Here is a 15,993-nt window from a genome sequence, read left to right as displayed (position 1 = left end):
TTTCTTCTTCTCCTTCTTTCTCTTCTGTCCTGTCCACAGGCCGAGTAAAAGGGAAGCCTCGTTTAAAGACGGTGCGAATCCGGCCGGCGGCCTCTCCCTCCCTGTCGGGGTCGATCCGGCGCTCGGTGTCCTGTCCGCGCTCCATCTCTTCCCTGACCGCCCAGTCTCCCACCAATGAGCATCGAGGCATCGCCGGCAAGACCCATCCTACCTCCTCTTCCTCCTCCACCGCCGCCGCATCAGCATCAGCATCAGCATCAGCATCAGCGTCTTCATCCTCGGCAACCGCGCGGCCCAGCACGGCATCCCGCTCCCACTCCCTTAGCCGCAGCGGGTCGGCTCACAGAGTGCCACACAGCAGCAGCCTGGGCACCATCCATGCCCACATGGCAAGCTCCGTACGTAACTCTCCTAGCACCCCAGTCCCGAGGTGAAGTAATATACAGCCCTGAATGTAGTTAAAAGAGGATCCTGTTTCAAACTGATGAATCTGACACATTTTCAAAAAGCCCAGAAATATCCAGAAGTTGTGAGATTTTCCTCCGAGTTGCACGACTTTGAGTTGGATTTCTAGTTTATTATGCATGCAGTGTGGACTGATCTCATGTGTATCAGACCAGCGTGGAGGACTGCACTGTGTGGAGTCAGACGTTTTAACTTTGTTAGAGAGCCTCCTCCCATAGTCGAAGTTGAGCTGTAAATCCATATTGTCACATACTCAGTGTAATATTATCCGGCGTAATCTAGCCCCCTAGATAAAAGCAGAGAGGGGGAGAGAGAGAGAGAAATAAGGAAAGAAAGAAAGAGAGAGCGAGATAGAGAGAGGGGGAGAGGCAGCGGAGACACTGCCATCCAGGCCACAGTGGCGGCAGCAGCAGCGGCGGTGGTGTGCGGTGGGCAGTGAGCGATAGCTGGCCCCAGAGGAGAGGCCGGCTGGGGAGGAGGCTCCTAATTGTGGCCACGTTGTTGTCTTGCTGAGCTCCGCAGCTGAGGGGGGAGGGTGGGGGGGAGGACTGATGATGAGAGGAGAGCGGGAGCCCTGAGCTGCTCCCTAATTCATCTTCATTTCAGCAGGGTGGTGTGTGTGTGTGTGTGTGTGTGTGTGTGTGCGTGTGTGTGTGTGTGTGTGTGCGTGTGTGTGTGTGTATGTGTGTGTGGACGGGGTTGGGGGTGTTGTTTTTTCCTGTCGCCAGGTTCTGCCACTGTGTTATTCTGTGTTTGCGTTGTGTTGTAGGGCGAGTCCCTGCTGAACCTGAAGACGAAGGAGCAGGAGGCCGAGCTGACGCGGCACACGCTCGCCGCCCTCAACGAGATGCGCATCCGCTTCCCCGGGAAGAACGAGGAGGACGCCGAGCTGCTGCTGGATGAAGTGAGTGTTCAGCGCTGGTCTCTGGTGGCCGCCGAACCCCACACACACACACATACACACACACACACACACACACACACACACACACACACACACACACACACACTCGTACACGCAAACACATACACGCACACACATACACAACCGCACTTACACACAGCCCAGTAGGCCTTTTCTCGCCAAAATCATTTGCGTGTTATTTTTTCTTTCTTTTTTTTTTATTTAGTCACCGTAGTTTTTTTTTCTTCTCTCTCTTTTTTTCTGTGCTATTGTTTTTGTGTCACTCAGATCACAAGAGACAATTATTTACCACCTGCTCTTCTAATGAGGATCATTAGCTGTCTGGTGGAATACATACTGTAGCAGCACGCCAGCACCTGTTCACAAACACCTTCTCGCTCGCTCGTGCTTTGTGTTTGCCATAGAAGGGTTTGGCACACAGTCACTTTCACTGTCATCGCCATGTTCATAGCGGTACGGCAGGGCTACATATGAAACAGAAATTACACTGAAAAAACAGAGAGATCTGCAAGGAAAATCTAATGGGAAAACAAACCAACTCCTGCAGTGTTTAAGCAAGTGTAGCATGGGGGCATATTGAGAAGAGAAGTGTTTCAGCTGACCTCGAAGCGGGCAACGATCGTCAGACGTGAGATTGACCAGAGGTGCAGAGAGGGCCTCGGAGAGACAAATATGTAGATTGTCTTGGATCTCGAGTGCTCTCGGGCGAAAACTTTACGCTGCATTCACAAACGGTGATACCCACAGACTTCCATCGCCACAAAAGGCCTTCATTCATTGGCGCAGACCGTCAATTTGTAGAAGAAAAATCTATCTGAAGCGAAGCTCTTTCTCTGTGTTTGCTGCTTTTCCGTGGTCCAAGGCCTTTGTGCCATCACCTCCAGAATAGGAGCTCTTCACCGCAATGATATCTCAGAGTTCTAGCGCTACACAGGCTTCTGTGCACCTGGAAGGGATTCTGCCACATACTATATTTTCTCACAGCAAGGACTATTGAGCAGCTTAATGTAAAGCATTTTAAAGGGATATTAATGTAAAGCATTTTAAAGGGATATTAATGTAAAGCATTTAAAGGGATATTAATGCAAAGCATTTTAAAGGGATATTAAAGGATTTTAAAGGGGTATTAATGTAGGCTCTTCAGCACATCAGAAGAGGAAGTGCAGAGGAAGAGTTTTGTGATTTTTATGACGCACATACCCACTCAGTATTATTGTTTTGTCACAAAGTTGTGAAAATGACTCACTTCAGGGAAATGCAAGCAGAATAAAGAAATATTCGGAACGTGGGTTCTGGCTTCAGAAATCCTCATATCCTCAGTTTTCTGTTTGTTGTGGAAACCATGGCCTTGTTCCACCGTAAAGATCTGCTAGACTTTTTTCACATTTTTCACTACTACAAGTCTAATAATTACACTGAACAAATGTTAAGACATTTCAAATCTTGAAATGTGGAATGGAATATAGAAATATGGCACAATTACAATTTGAGAATTACAATTAAAAATGTTTTGACCCACCCGGATCATGTTCCTTAACTGAAAAATTGGCAAATGTTAATATTGGAGAAATACTCACACTCATAAATATAGAATAAAGTGTATTTTTGGCTCCTGTTTACATTTGTGTTGTTCTGTTTCTTGTTCCCAGATTCTAGACAACTGGAAGTATCATAAACCAAAGGTGGCCTCTTATTGGTTGGTAAAATTGGACGCCACCAAACAAAGAAAGGTGAGCTTTTTGCTTGAAGCTATTACGGAAAGTGTTTAAACACTAGACCTCATTTAAATAATAGTGAAAGATAAACCCACAGCATGAAAAAAGAATTCAAGTGGATTGTTTAATATATTGAGCCAATGACCATGTCTTTTGGCAAAAAAAAAAAATATTTTAATATTTAATCTTAAATGTCGGTCAATCTGCCACTGCATGTACCATCCTAAACACTGATTACAATCAAAGGTAGCATTTAGCATTCGCATACATATTTTATCATTTAGCATTTGCGGGCATATTTCATATTTTATCATTCAAATCAAAAAACAGTTGCACGGACAGTGCCTGAAGGACACACAAAAAAAATTCCCTTCCCCGCACCACCGAAAGTTGGGCTAAGCTTTTCTCGAAGCAGTGCTACGAAAATATCCACCAACGCTAAACAGTTATTTTGGTTGCTGTCCAAATTACAGATGTAGCCAAGCCCAGCAGAGGTTTGCTAGTCAGGTGGAAGGCAAGGGAAGGAAGTCCAGAAGCAGGTGTGGGATAATGAACAGCTGATGGGAGGGAGGGGCTCGGGCTCGGGCTCAGACTCGGGCCCCTGCGGGATCCTCACTAATGGAGGATGCTAAATAAGCCTGAAAATAAATTCACCTGCACTCACTCAAGAGCGGTACATTCTGGCATATCTGCAGAATGTCACACAGGAGGGACAACTGAAGGCAGACAGGAGAAGCACAGTGCAGATAGGAGAGAGGAGAGCAGAGGAGAGGAGAAGGGGGCAGAGATATCCGTATCAGGAGAGCTTATTTTGACATATTTATTTGATGCTCCAAGCTCCTTCCTGCTCTTAGCGAGCGCAGATGTACTGTATGTCCTCTGTTTATGCAAACTCCACCAGCAGACTTCTTTATCATGGCCGCCATGAAATACACCTCTATTAGTCATGGAACTGTGTGCATCCACAAAATAAGCAAGAACTTTCTATTAAGAGTTGAGAAAGTTGAAAATACACCCCATCTTTTGTTCTTGCTCTCCACTGAATGCCCCTGAACTTCTTGCATTTGTGTGTGTGTGTGTGTGTGTGTGTGTGTGTGTGTGTGTGTGTGTGTGTGTGTGTGTGTGTGTTTGATGAAAAGGTTCTGGACATTGTTCGCACCAACGTGCGTTCGGTGCTTCAGCGGGTCTGGAGGGAGCCGGATGTGGAGAGTTTACATTTATACCGCCTTTTCAACCGTGTCTTTAACCGCCTGCTGTGGAGCCACGGCCAGGGCCTGTGGAACTGCTTCTCCAACTCGGGGTGAGTCCCTCTCGTGACTGCTCAATACAAAAAAATCACACTTCACTTTTAGATGGATCCACCTGCAAACGCTCTCTGCCTTTCTGTCAGCCCACACATCTGAAATCTTTACGCTGCCAGTGGGAATATTTTAGAGTCCATGCTTTTGTATGTGTTTAAAATGTAACATCAAATACATTTGCACATTCATAAGTTCAACAGCATCGTATTTAATGTAGTTAAAATGTAATGCTTTGTCAAACCGCAGTGATCTATATAAGCTTAACAGCGTAATTTTTTTGTAGTTTAAATGTAACCCCCTGATAAAACAAAAATGGTGAACATAAGTTTAACATTCTTATATTTCACAAAGTCTAAATAAAACCCCCTGTGTAAAACGGTTCTTAAACAAAATGGCCGCCTGCACTAATCTTTAAATGAACGGAGTGAGCGTGCATCTGCAACATCTGCTGACTTCTATTCCACTCCAGTCTGGAGGCGGTTCTGCGTGTGTAAAACGAGTCGTTTCTCAACTTTATGTCCCTGTAGAAGCGCTGGCTGGCTGGCGGACATAAAGTGCAATCATGTCATTTAGAGGTGCCAGCTGTGCCGCCTTTCATTTCCCTTCCGCTAAAGATTTGACCTTTTTCTTCTCCGCCACTTCTCCATCTCCTTTGTGTCGGGAGCACAGCGTCTCCGGCGAGCAGGCGGGTGTTCCCAAGGCTCTCTGCCGCTCCTTAATTGACAGACGGCCATGTTTACCTAGGCGGCCCGCGCAATCCAAGGGATCCTTTGCCTTGATGAGAGTTGGCAGAGCCGGGGGTATTACCGGCAGCGCTTCGCTCTCCTCGCCCACCTCGCGCCCACCGGCTCTAATCAGGGGACGCGCCGCAGAGGAGGTGGGCCGCGAGGAGGCGCGTAAATGTGCGGCCGTCTCCCAGGAGGCTCGCGGCCGCGCGGAGGGAGAGGCCACCCCGCCGCTCGTTCACACCTTAGATCCCCCGCGGCCTCGCGCCGCTTCATCTCCCACGATCAAACGCCACGCCCGGCCATTACGGAGAATTTGGGGGACTTTGAGAAACTTTTTTTCCCTGTGCTTGTAGCACGAACATATTCATCTTTTCAAACCAAAACGAATGAAAGCACACGCTACTGAGACCTATAATGAGGAAGGTTTACGTTAACTACATTAATAACTGGCCCCAGACCATGCAGGCGCGAGGCGTGTTAAATGGCTAATTTGGCGTCTTTTTAAACATCTAACGTCTGCGCTCTCTCGCGCGGTGTCTCGTCTCTCCTGGGCAGGTCGTCGTGGGAGAGCATCTTCAACCGCAGCAGCGAGGTGGTGACTGCGCAGGAGCTGCGCTGCTGCCAGAGGGTGGTGCAGCTGTGCAGGGACTGCCTGCTGGTGGTCTACAAGTTCGTCCAGGACTCCAGAGGCACCATCACCGGCCTCAGCTCTGAGTGGGAGGACACCAGGTGAGACCGCCCGCAGATATCTGGCTCTTCATCTCTCTCTTCATCTCTCTCTTTGTGCTTTCATTCTCTTTCTCTCTCTCTGCACACTGTACCTCTCCTCTGTTTCTGTCTCTCTTTACCTCTCTCTGTCCTCTCTCTTCCTCTCTCTGTCCCTGTCCTCTCTCTCTTTCTCTGTCCTCTCTCTCTTTACCTCTCTCTCTTTCCCTGTCCTCTCTCTCTTTCTCTCTCTTTCTCTATCTTTCTCTGTCCTCTCTCTCTTCCTCTCTCTGTCCCTGTCCTCTCTCTTCCTCTCTCTGTTCCTCTCTCTGTCCTCTCTCTCTGTTCCTGTCTCGCTCACTCTCTCACTCTCTCTCTCTCTTTGTCTCTCACTTTCTGTGCCAGACCAGTGGAGTCTGTACAGTAGACATGGATCAGGATGTGGCGCTCTGAAGGGTTTTTCTTTTTTATATATATAAATATATATATATATATTTTAATTTCAAAAGCATGTGGCTAAGTAATGACCCTCAAACTTGCTTTCAGGTTAGTCTGCCTCCTGAGACTGAGCTAATTTAATTATAGAAACAGATGAGCCGCTGAATAAGTGACCTTAATATAGTTTACACTCAGGTGCGTTTAGTATGAGTTATAACCGTGGACTGTGTACAGATTAACGCTCTTCATGGCTATTGTGTGTCCACTAAACTCAAGGGGCCTATTGTATGACATGTCATATCCTTAAAAGCAGAAGACCAGCAAGAGACAGAAAGAGAGAGAGAGAGAGAGAGAGAGAGAGAGAGAGCGGGAGAGATTTTCTCCCCAACCTGTTTCACCTGACTGGTTTTATTTTTGAAGTATTTCCTGATCTTATGCAAAGGCAGTGCATTTTTCTCCATATGGCAAAAAAGCCCCTTCCTGCTGAAGCTGAGGGGCCTGCTATTGCCTTGCGTCCCGTAGTGGGGTCGGATAGTAGACCTTTAAATATGTTTAGGAAGTGCTTTATTATATTATCAAGAAATGCTATCTAATAGCATAAAAGTTGTTCAAACATTTAAAGTAATTAATGTCTAAGGTCCAATATGATTTGGAGTAGGCCCGGGTGGTATCATAGTATTACGCTATGATTTTCAATACTGTCCAAAATACAGACGCTCCTCTTTCTAGTAAACTGATATGCAGCCAACTTGGCCTTACACAGTAAACAGTAACGGCTCTGTGTGTCTGCCCACTTTCCTGACGGTAGCATATGCATTTCCTCATTACCCTACCCCCCCCCCCCCCCCCACACACACACACACACCACCACTACCACTGTGTGACCAGTTTAAAAACCCAAACTCACATCTCTCAAGCACACTCCAAACACAACCCTCATACCCACTAGAGAGATACACACAAGATCAATTGCCAAGCACTGCACCTCCTTCAACTACCTCTCATGGAGTGTCTGTGCATTTAAAAAAATCACCATCAGCTAGATTTAAAACATTGGCAACATATTCAGATAAAAACTATTTGACTTATAAGTAAAGCAGTCTAGAAGAAAAACAATAGAGAATAGAGTCTCTTAATGAAAATCACACATTATCACTGATGCAAGGATATGATTGAATCACAAACTTTTCAGACAAAATTGTAGAGCAACATTAACATTTGTGGACCTCACTACAGTTGGGAACTAGACCTATATCATTCCGGAAAGAGCCACTGGTCGCCAGTTTGCACCATAAATCACTAGCATCGTTTTGGTGTTTACACCTCTAAACATCTCTTGGCCCACAGGAAAGCACCTGGTCTGTGGTATGAACTAAAAAAGATACCTGGAACTAGGTTCCTGGCACCAAAATAATCTATACTCAAAATGTTGCAAAAAGTTGCTGAGCTGCTGAAATTGTTCTTAGTGCTTAGGAGTAATGGACCAAAATTACCTTTCCAGACATCTTCATATCATTTCAAATTAATTTAGACAAGGGATGTAGATTTTGCAGGCAGAAGTTCAAAGTACTTCCCAGACTCTCTTCTCTCTCACTGTCGCTCCGACACTAATTATTACTGCTAACATTAACGCATCAGCCAAACTTAAAAACGCTCCTTCCCTGAGTGCAAAATCAGACAGTAGACGTGGCTGGGGTACACTCTTAAACAAGGGACAGCGGCTGTCCGCCGATAAACAACGCAGAGATTAATTTGCCTCCTATTCTGGTGCGGATGGATCATTAGTGTCTCACTGTGAAGTGTTCAAAGCGGTCTAGAGATAGGAGCCCACAACAGTGCTTCTCTCCTGTGGGTGCGGACCAGTTGATCCGTAAGCAGTTAGCCCGGGCTCTCATGAATATGTCTAACAAGTGTAAGTGGTGCACTTGAACAGTTTCAAGGACACTCTTCTTGAACTAAATGAAGTTAATTTGAATCTTCTCAATTCTCCTGGGGAGGGCTCTGTTGCAGCTGATGCCCTCAGTGGTGCGAGGGTTTTTTTTTTTGGTGCACTTAAAGAAGCAGATTTGCTAATTTGTCCTGGCAGTGTTTTACAAGGCAAGCCTGTCATACCAACCGAGTTATCTGCCAGCAAAAAATGAGGAATTATTTTACAATAAGCTGCGTGAGTCACGAGTTTAGTTTGAGCTGCCAAACTGTTAAGTTATGCCAAGCCACAACTTTTGTTTGAGGCCCGTAAAAATAGTATATGCCTTACTGCCAAGGACTGGTTGACATTTGATTCCACTTTGTTTCGCTGGAAGCGTGCGGTTTCGCAGTGGTGCATTAAGACTGATAATCCTATGTGGGTCAATCCGTGTCTTAACCAGTTAACCCTTATGTCTTATTCCTGGCTGTAATTATCTTATCCAGCATCCACTTTCAGGACAGTCTGTTCTTCTGAAACGAATACACGTAAACACTGTGGACACTTAACAGACTAGACCGTCTTCCCCTGCGAAGCATTTGCAACTGTTGACACGCGGCCCATCGATCATCATTAAAGCTGTCGCAGAAGACCTCACGCCTGTGAGAAGCCTGATACTGCATTAGCCGCGCTAGGCTGTGGGTGACAGATTGTGAAGTATGCGTTAATGTGACCTGATCTGATTATTCAGCCTTCAGCCTGGGCCTTTCTGACGCCGGTCACCACTTCTGTGTCCTCTCCAATCCTCCTTCTCATACCCTCTCTCTGTCTCTCTCTCTCTATCTCTCTCTCTATCTCTCCATCTCTCTCTCTCTGTCTCTCCCTCTCTCTCTTTATCTCCCTCCGTCTGCACAGGTATCTGGTGCCAGTCACATCCCAGTTCATAATCAAGTGGCCTTCCTCCAGCCTGGGCCGCGCCTCCTCGGCGATGCCTCGCTCCCGCAGCCTGTTCACCACCAGGATGGGCCAGTTCTGACCTCCCTGTCCCGGCCGCCCCCCCACCCTCTGCGCCCCACCGTCCGCCCGCCCGCCCTCCAGGTCCACGGCGCTGCCCGAGGCGGCTCCCCCGCGCGAGCCAGGAGTCTGTGCCACAGGAACATATGGGAGAGATTTGCTTAGTCACCAGGGAGCTGTACCCGTCAGTTTCAGACTATTAAGTCCCCCCTCCAGTGTGTGGATCCACAGCACCAGCTGGATGGCGTCTCTCTCTCTCTCTCTCTCTCTCTCTCTGTCTCTCTCTCCTTTTAGTCCTTCTTGTACAGTTTTAAGTCATGATACTGTAAAGAAGCCACACAATATGAAAAAAATGCATTAATTTATTTTGAGATTTAAGAAATGTAAAAAAAAAACTAAAAAAAAACAAAAAAAAACAAAACATAATTCTGTGAATGCTTTAGAGATGTGTAGGTGGAATGGTATGACTAAGTAAGTGAAATGGTATGACTAAGTAGTGTTATATGACTTAGTGGGACAGCGATAGAAAATATACATTTTAATTTATTTTATTTCAGTGTGTGAAATTATTTCTGGTGCTGGTTTCTTTTTCAGATGTGTGTCCATCTGACCCTTACTTTCATGGTATTGTCATTTTAGATTGCACTACTTGCCAAGAGCATTTAAGAACTTTACATTGACCTCTAATTTAATTCCATAATATATTTCTATTATTAGAGAGAGCAGGGAATAGTTTAGTCGGAGGCTTTTCTCCAAACAGGATATGTCATTTGTCATGAGAAGAAAAAAGAGCAAAGCTGTCTTTGCCATTTAAAGTAGTGTGCTTTGCAGCCAATCAGTGAAGAGCCAAATGAGCCCGGGGAGGGAACTGCTTTGAATATGCACCCCCGCTGTCTTTGAAGACACACTGCAGATGATTGCATCACTGCTGCCTGCATGACCAGACTTAACCCCTTTTCCCCGGTGTCAACAGACAGAGGATCTGCTTACTTGAATTTTGTGTTTTTTCTGTTCTCCACATGCAGTGTCTGCTTACTTGAATTTTGTTTTGTTCACAAAAGCATTTGCTTTGTTTGTTTTGACAACATGTTTGTCACCCTGACGTTGCTATTTTGTATTTATGTCTTCTATTTTGAACATGGGAATATCCATTTATGAAGTTTGAGATAGTATAAGTGTGATTTTGATCTGAAGTATAGTATAACATAACGGCTGTTATTTTCGCCACGTTTGCCACATTTTAACAGTGTTCACTTTTCCTCCACTTGGGGGAATCAACTAAACAGACATCGACGTTCCCGTGCCAATCGGAAACTTTCAGTCGTGTGTGAAGTCGGTTTTTAAAACACTAGGTAAAACACTAGAGGCAAGAGCTCTTGTGGTGTCAGAGAGAGCTGATATTCACAAGCGGGACACACACACACACACACACACACACACACACACACACACACACAGTTATGCAGCTTGTTTCATGGGCCAGCCTTCTTCACAGCTCGTAGTTGATAGCTAGCAGCTGGCTGTAAAGTGGCAATGCAGACCCTGATTCAGCCTTTGGGTGTAATGATGATAACAGGGATTCGTCCCTCCTCTGTCCCACTCCCCCCTGCCCTCAGTGTCATTTCAACATGCCAAAACTCTCATTTTGCCAGGTTTCTTTTTCTTACTGAGTTTTTGGAAGTTTACATAGCAATAAAATGCTTAAGACACCCCCTGACTTCTTGTGTGTTTCGTGACTTCCTCTTGTGTGTTTTTCCCCCCGGCATTCATTCATTTAGTAGATAATTTTATCCTTAAAGCACGTGTAAGATAAAACTAAATAAACGAAAGAAATGTTCTTTATTTGTGCGAGTGCCCCTTGTTGGAGTGAGACCCATGACGTTGATGTTGTGAGCACCTGGGTCTACGTGTTGAGCCACTGGAGCTCAAACACACGAGATTGCAGCTTTCTCCAGGCCCCACACACACTCCGACCACCTCGGTGGCGCCGTGTCCTCATTCCGTCGGGTCTTTGGCTCTGTGTGGTCTCTGCCTCGGCCCCACGTTATTTTTGGCATGGGCGCAGGACGAGGCCCGCTGGGAGGCGAGAGCGACACTCGTGTCACTCCCCAGCCATCCGACGTGAGAATTAACCGCCGTCCTGTCGCGTCGTGACCTGACATGAAGGAGAGCGAATGGAGGTGTTCATTCCTTATTTACACGCGCTGTGTGGCTCACTCAGGCCAGCAACTCACCCCGCTGCTGCCGCTACACACACCGCCACACACACACACACACACACACACCCTCCCTCCTCCACCTATTTCACCACACACCCCTACTGTATTGCTCCCCTCCCCCCAAAAAACACCACTCCACTCCCCTTCTCGCCCCCCCCCCCCCCAACACACACACATCTCTTCTGCTGCCTTCCTCTCTCCTAAGTATCACCCGTGGAGGTGCAAAAAATTGTTGTGAGGTGCTTCCTGTGAGAGTGAGAAGACAAGTAGACCCAATTCTGTGACCCTCCATGATCTTGGCTTACAACTGCACCGACCGTAAGGCAAAAAACTTCTCTCCTCCTCTCCTCCTCTCCTCCTCTCCGTGAGGTTTGGACAGTGTGAGCGCTGAGAGGAGATAAGCACACGGTGGCGGGTGCCGTGGTGTCTGTCCATCCGTCCCCCCGTCCATCCCCCCCCCCCCCCCCCCACCAATGTGTTTAATCCACGAGCCTTGAGAGAAACGCTGCGTTTGGGAGCAGCGTGAGGTGGTCCCTGTCCCGATGCGATAGTAATGTGTGTGCACCCAGACAGGCAAGGCCGCTCCGGCCCCTTTATCCAAACAGAGAGAGGTGGCAGTGGACTTGTCCAAATGTAAGCCTGTTTTGGCCTGTTCCCATTACGTGTGCCATCACTATGTCTTTATTTCCAATGCCACTGAGTTGTGTGTGTCTTTGTTTCAAACACACACTTTTATTTCAAACATCCATTTTATTTTGTGTTGCATAAAGAAAATTCTCACTGTTGTGCCTGACATTTGGGTGTGTGTTTAGTGTTCCTGAGGTGTGGTGTTACCATGGAGCTAGTTTCTGTCCTCGGCAACTGTGAGCCACACCGTCACACCCTGCCAAACTGATAGCGGCATTAATTAAAAAAAATTAACATCAGCCACCTGTCACTTACTCGGATTCCAACAGCCTACTTTGCACATTCAAGTCACACCTCCAGAATATAAGATACAGAAGACATCATAACAATAATAGTAATAATACTAATGATAATTCGTCTTATTATTTATTGTTAATCATAATTAATTAATATTATCAATTAATACAAGATGTTATATCACAAGAAATACAAATGCACTCAGTGAACTAAAAATAATAAATACTGTTCGATTTAGAAACAAATGAAGCCTTAGGTCAAGGCAGCCTATGTTGATGGGTTGTTCAGGAGAAATTATTCCTTTGTTGTTGCTCAGGAGGAGTTATTGGATGTTCCCAGCAGGAGTTGTCTGCTCCCCTTGTTCCACTGTTTTGAGCCGATATCTGTGTAACTACAGCCAGTGCTGGAGACTCACACTACAGCCAGTATCACAGACACACACTACAGCAAGGGCCACAGACTCACACTACAGCCAGTATCACAGACACACACTACAGCCAGTATCATAGACTCACACTACTGCCAGTATCACAGACACACACTACAGCCAGTATCACAGACACACACTACAGCCAGTATCACAGACACACACTACAGCCAGTATCACAGACACACACTACAGCAAGGGCCACAGACTCGCAATGCCAAGTCCCTGATATTTTGTTCCAAAACCCGTCCATGATAATCCTACAGCCCCGAGTCCCCAACCCACAGGAGCTTTCATCCAGAGGCACACTGGGAAATGGAGTTGTGTGGAAACTTACATTAATGTCAGGCCATTTTGGTAAAAAAAAGTCCCTGTGTTTTTTTCTGACACATGTACAGGAGAGGCAACATCTGTCTGTGAGGACGGGGAGGGTACCACTCTCCTCTCCTCTCCTCTCCTCTCCACATTACCACTTCCTAGGGACTTAATGCTGAGTCTGGACAGACAGAGAGAGAGTGAGAGAAGTGTAAATCTCTGTCTCTTTCATTTTCTGTCACTCTGCAGTTCAACAGCTTCTCGTCACCCCCAAAGGCAGAGAAGTGGAGTGGGGTAGAGTTGTTTCGTTTTTTTACTGTCTATGTTGCAGTTGACTGTTTAAAAAAATATAAAGAAACGAGCCAGCAGCTGCCCCTGGTGCAGATCAGGATCTGCCACACGTCTGGCGTGGGTCCGGTCCAGGGCCGTCTGTGGTCTAGTCTGGTAGTAGAAAGCCGACACCCTTCAGAGACGGGGGAGCGTCCTCCTCCTCGGGCGCGGCTCTCCTGGGGGGATTGAGACATCCTGGTGGGGATTATCAATACGTCCCCTCCAGCCTGGCTCAGAGACATGAGACATGAGACAGGGCTGCTCTGCCCATTAGTCCACCGCTGTGCTCAGGGACCTTACAGCAGCAGCTGCCTGCCGTGTTCACGCACCAGCACCAGCACCAACAGCACAGCACCTCTCGTGTGTCTGTCCTCTCTCCTCTACTTCTCTACTCCTCTCTCCTCTCCTCTTCTCTCCTCTCCTATCCTCTCCTCTCTCCTCTCCTCTCCTCTCTCCTATCCTCTCCTCTCCTCTCTCATATCCTCTCTCCTCTTCTCTCCTCTCCTATCCTCTCTCCTCTCTCTCCTCTCCTCTCTCCTCTACTCCTCTCTCCTCTCCTCTTCTCTTCTCTCCTCTCCTATCCTCTCCTCTCTTCTCCTCTCACCTATCCTCTCCTCTCTCATATCCTCTCTCCTCTTCTCTCCTCTCCTATCCTCTCTCCTCTCTCTCCTCACCTCTCTCCTCTACTCCTCTCTCCTCTCCTCTTCTCTCCTCTCCTCTCCTATCCTCTCTCCTCTCCTCTCTCCTCTACTCCTCTCTCCTCTCCTCTTCTCTTCTCTCCTCTCTCCTATCCTCTCCTCTCTCATATCCTTTCTCCTCTTCTCTCCTCTTCTGGGTTTATGGGTGCTGCACCAACCGGCCTTACACGCTGTGGACTCTACGGGGTTAAATACGAAGGGATTGGTCCTTTGATCAAAAAGTGCATGCATGTAAGTGTGTGTGTGAGACTGCCACATTTGACCATCTGACGATATAGTCTGTGTGTCAGTGTGTCTGTGTGTGTGTGTTGGTCTTCAGTGGGCTCTTGAGAGGTGAGAACCTCCTGTCTGTCCATCTGAAGATGAACTCTGTGTGTGTGTGTGTGTGTGTGTGTGTGTGTTCAACTGCAGACCACCAGTCTGTCCATCTGAAGATGAACTGTGTGTGTGTGTGTGTGTCCATCTGAAGATGAACTGTGTGTGTGTGTGTGTGTCTGTCCATATGAAGATGAACTCTGTGTGTGTGTGTGTGTGTGTGTGTGTGTGTGTGTGTGTGTGTGTGTCCATCTGAAGATGAACTGTGTGTCTGTGTGTGTGTCCATCTGAAGATTAACTGTGTGTGTGTGTGTGTGTGTGTGTCCATCTGAAGATGAACTGTGTGTGTGTGTGTGTGTATGTGTGTCCATCTGAAGATGAACTGTGTGTTTGTGTGTGTGTGTGTGTCCATCTGAAGATGAACTGTGTGTGTGTGTGTGTGTGTGTGTGTGTGTGTGTGTGTGTGTCTGTGTGTGTGTGTGTGTCCATCTGAATATGAACTGTGTGTGTGTGTGTCCATCTAAGATGAACTGTGTGTGTGTGTATGTGTGTGTGTGTGTCCATCTAAGATGAACTGTGTGTGCGTATTGATTAGAGGCTCACAGCGAGGAGCGCTCCGGAGGGCTCAGTTGCTTCCAACCGATTTGTTGTTGATCCCCAGAGCCCGAGGACAGATATCGTGAACTCCAGAGTTCAATAATTAAAGAAGCAAATAGATTTGGAGAGGCTGAGCTGAGGGGAATTCTTGCAGATTGGCAGAACTGAGTTTACGTCTCACCCCGTGAACACCCAGAGACGTCCACTTTAATATTCTTCAACAGGCCGGCGAGCTGATAGCTAATAGCTCACTTTGTCAGGGTGACAAATCAGATCAATAGGGCTTCTTCATTCAGTTTACAAATCAAAAGCATTTGGCTGATTCATCTGAAGCTAAACTGATGAGAGAAAATGAAATGATACTGAAATGGTTTCCATTGTGCCTGTGCAGTGACTCCATTCACTTACACAGCAAATAAAAAAACAGGAAAATATCCAACTTTGAAAATCTTTTTAAACCTTTTGTTTACTGTGAAAGCCGTGGAGATGATAGGTTACAGTAACATCCTTCAGATTAACTGGATTTTCATTTATTTAAACATCATATGGCGTAAGATTTGAGTGGCTCTTAGGAAATCCTTAGCTGCCGGTTTGTTGTTTGTGAAATAAGGAGTTGATGAAATTAGACTTAGTGAATAATCCGACGGTGTTTTCGTGACTGAACAAGAGTGCATTTGACTGTTACAAGACATGAACGAAGATACTGGCAGTGGAGGAAACAACATCAATGCCGGATCAGTGAAACCATTTTATGCAAACAAAGTCAAATTACCTAAATTATTACTAATAATAACCCCACACCTCTACTTTCTACAGACTTGAAAATGAAACTGTAACATGGAACTGACATTGAAGAAAAACATAAACTTTACAGAATCCAGAACTCCCACGAAGAATTTCTGCATTTTCAGCATGGACTGCGGTATATTATCGGAAGCTGTTTTTTTTGGGGTTGCTAGGAAGACTTGGTA

The 15,993-nt window shown here is 46.4% G+C and overlaps 1 protein-coding gene across 1 annotated transcript in view; it reads left to right on the top strand.

Moving 5' to 3' along the window:
* Nucleotides 1–9,748, top strand: part of ttll7 (tubulin tyrosine ligase-like family, member 7) — a 22,414-nt gene extending 12,666 nt beyond the window's left edge. The window contains exons 6-11 of the mRNA XM_031574712.2: nt 40–398; nt 1,235–1,369; nt 3,040–3,120; nt 4,245–4,405; nt 5,690–5,863; nt 9,099–9,748. Coding sequence (XP_031430572.1) covers nt 40–398; nt 1,235–1,369; nt 3,040–3,120; nt 4,245–4,405; nt 5,690–5,863; nt 9,099–9,219 — 1,031 coding nt within the window. The 3' untranslated portion in view covers nt 9,220–9,748. The remainder of the gene's footprint in view (nt 1–39; nt 399–1,234; nt 1,370–3,039; nt 3,121–4,244; nt 4,406–5,689; nt 5,864–9,098) is intronic.
* Nucleotides 9,749–15,993: the final 6,245 nt, after the last annotated feature.

This window comes from Clupea harengus, chromosome 10, assembly GCF_900700415.2.
Source record: "Clupea harengus chromosome 10, Ch_v2.0.2, whole genome shotgun sequence".
Lineage (NCBI taxonomy): Eukaryota > Metazoa > Chordata > Actinopteri > Clupeiformes > Clupeidae > Clupea > Clupea harengus.
This window is presented reverse-complemented; position numbering and strand designations above follow the sequence as displayed.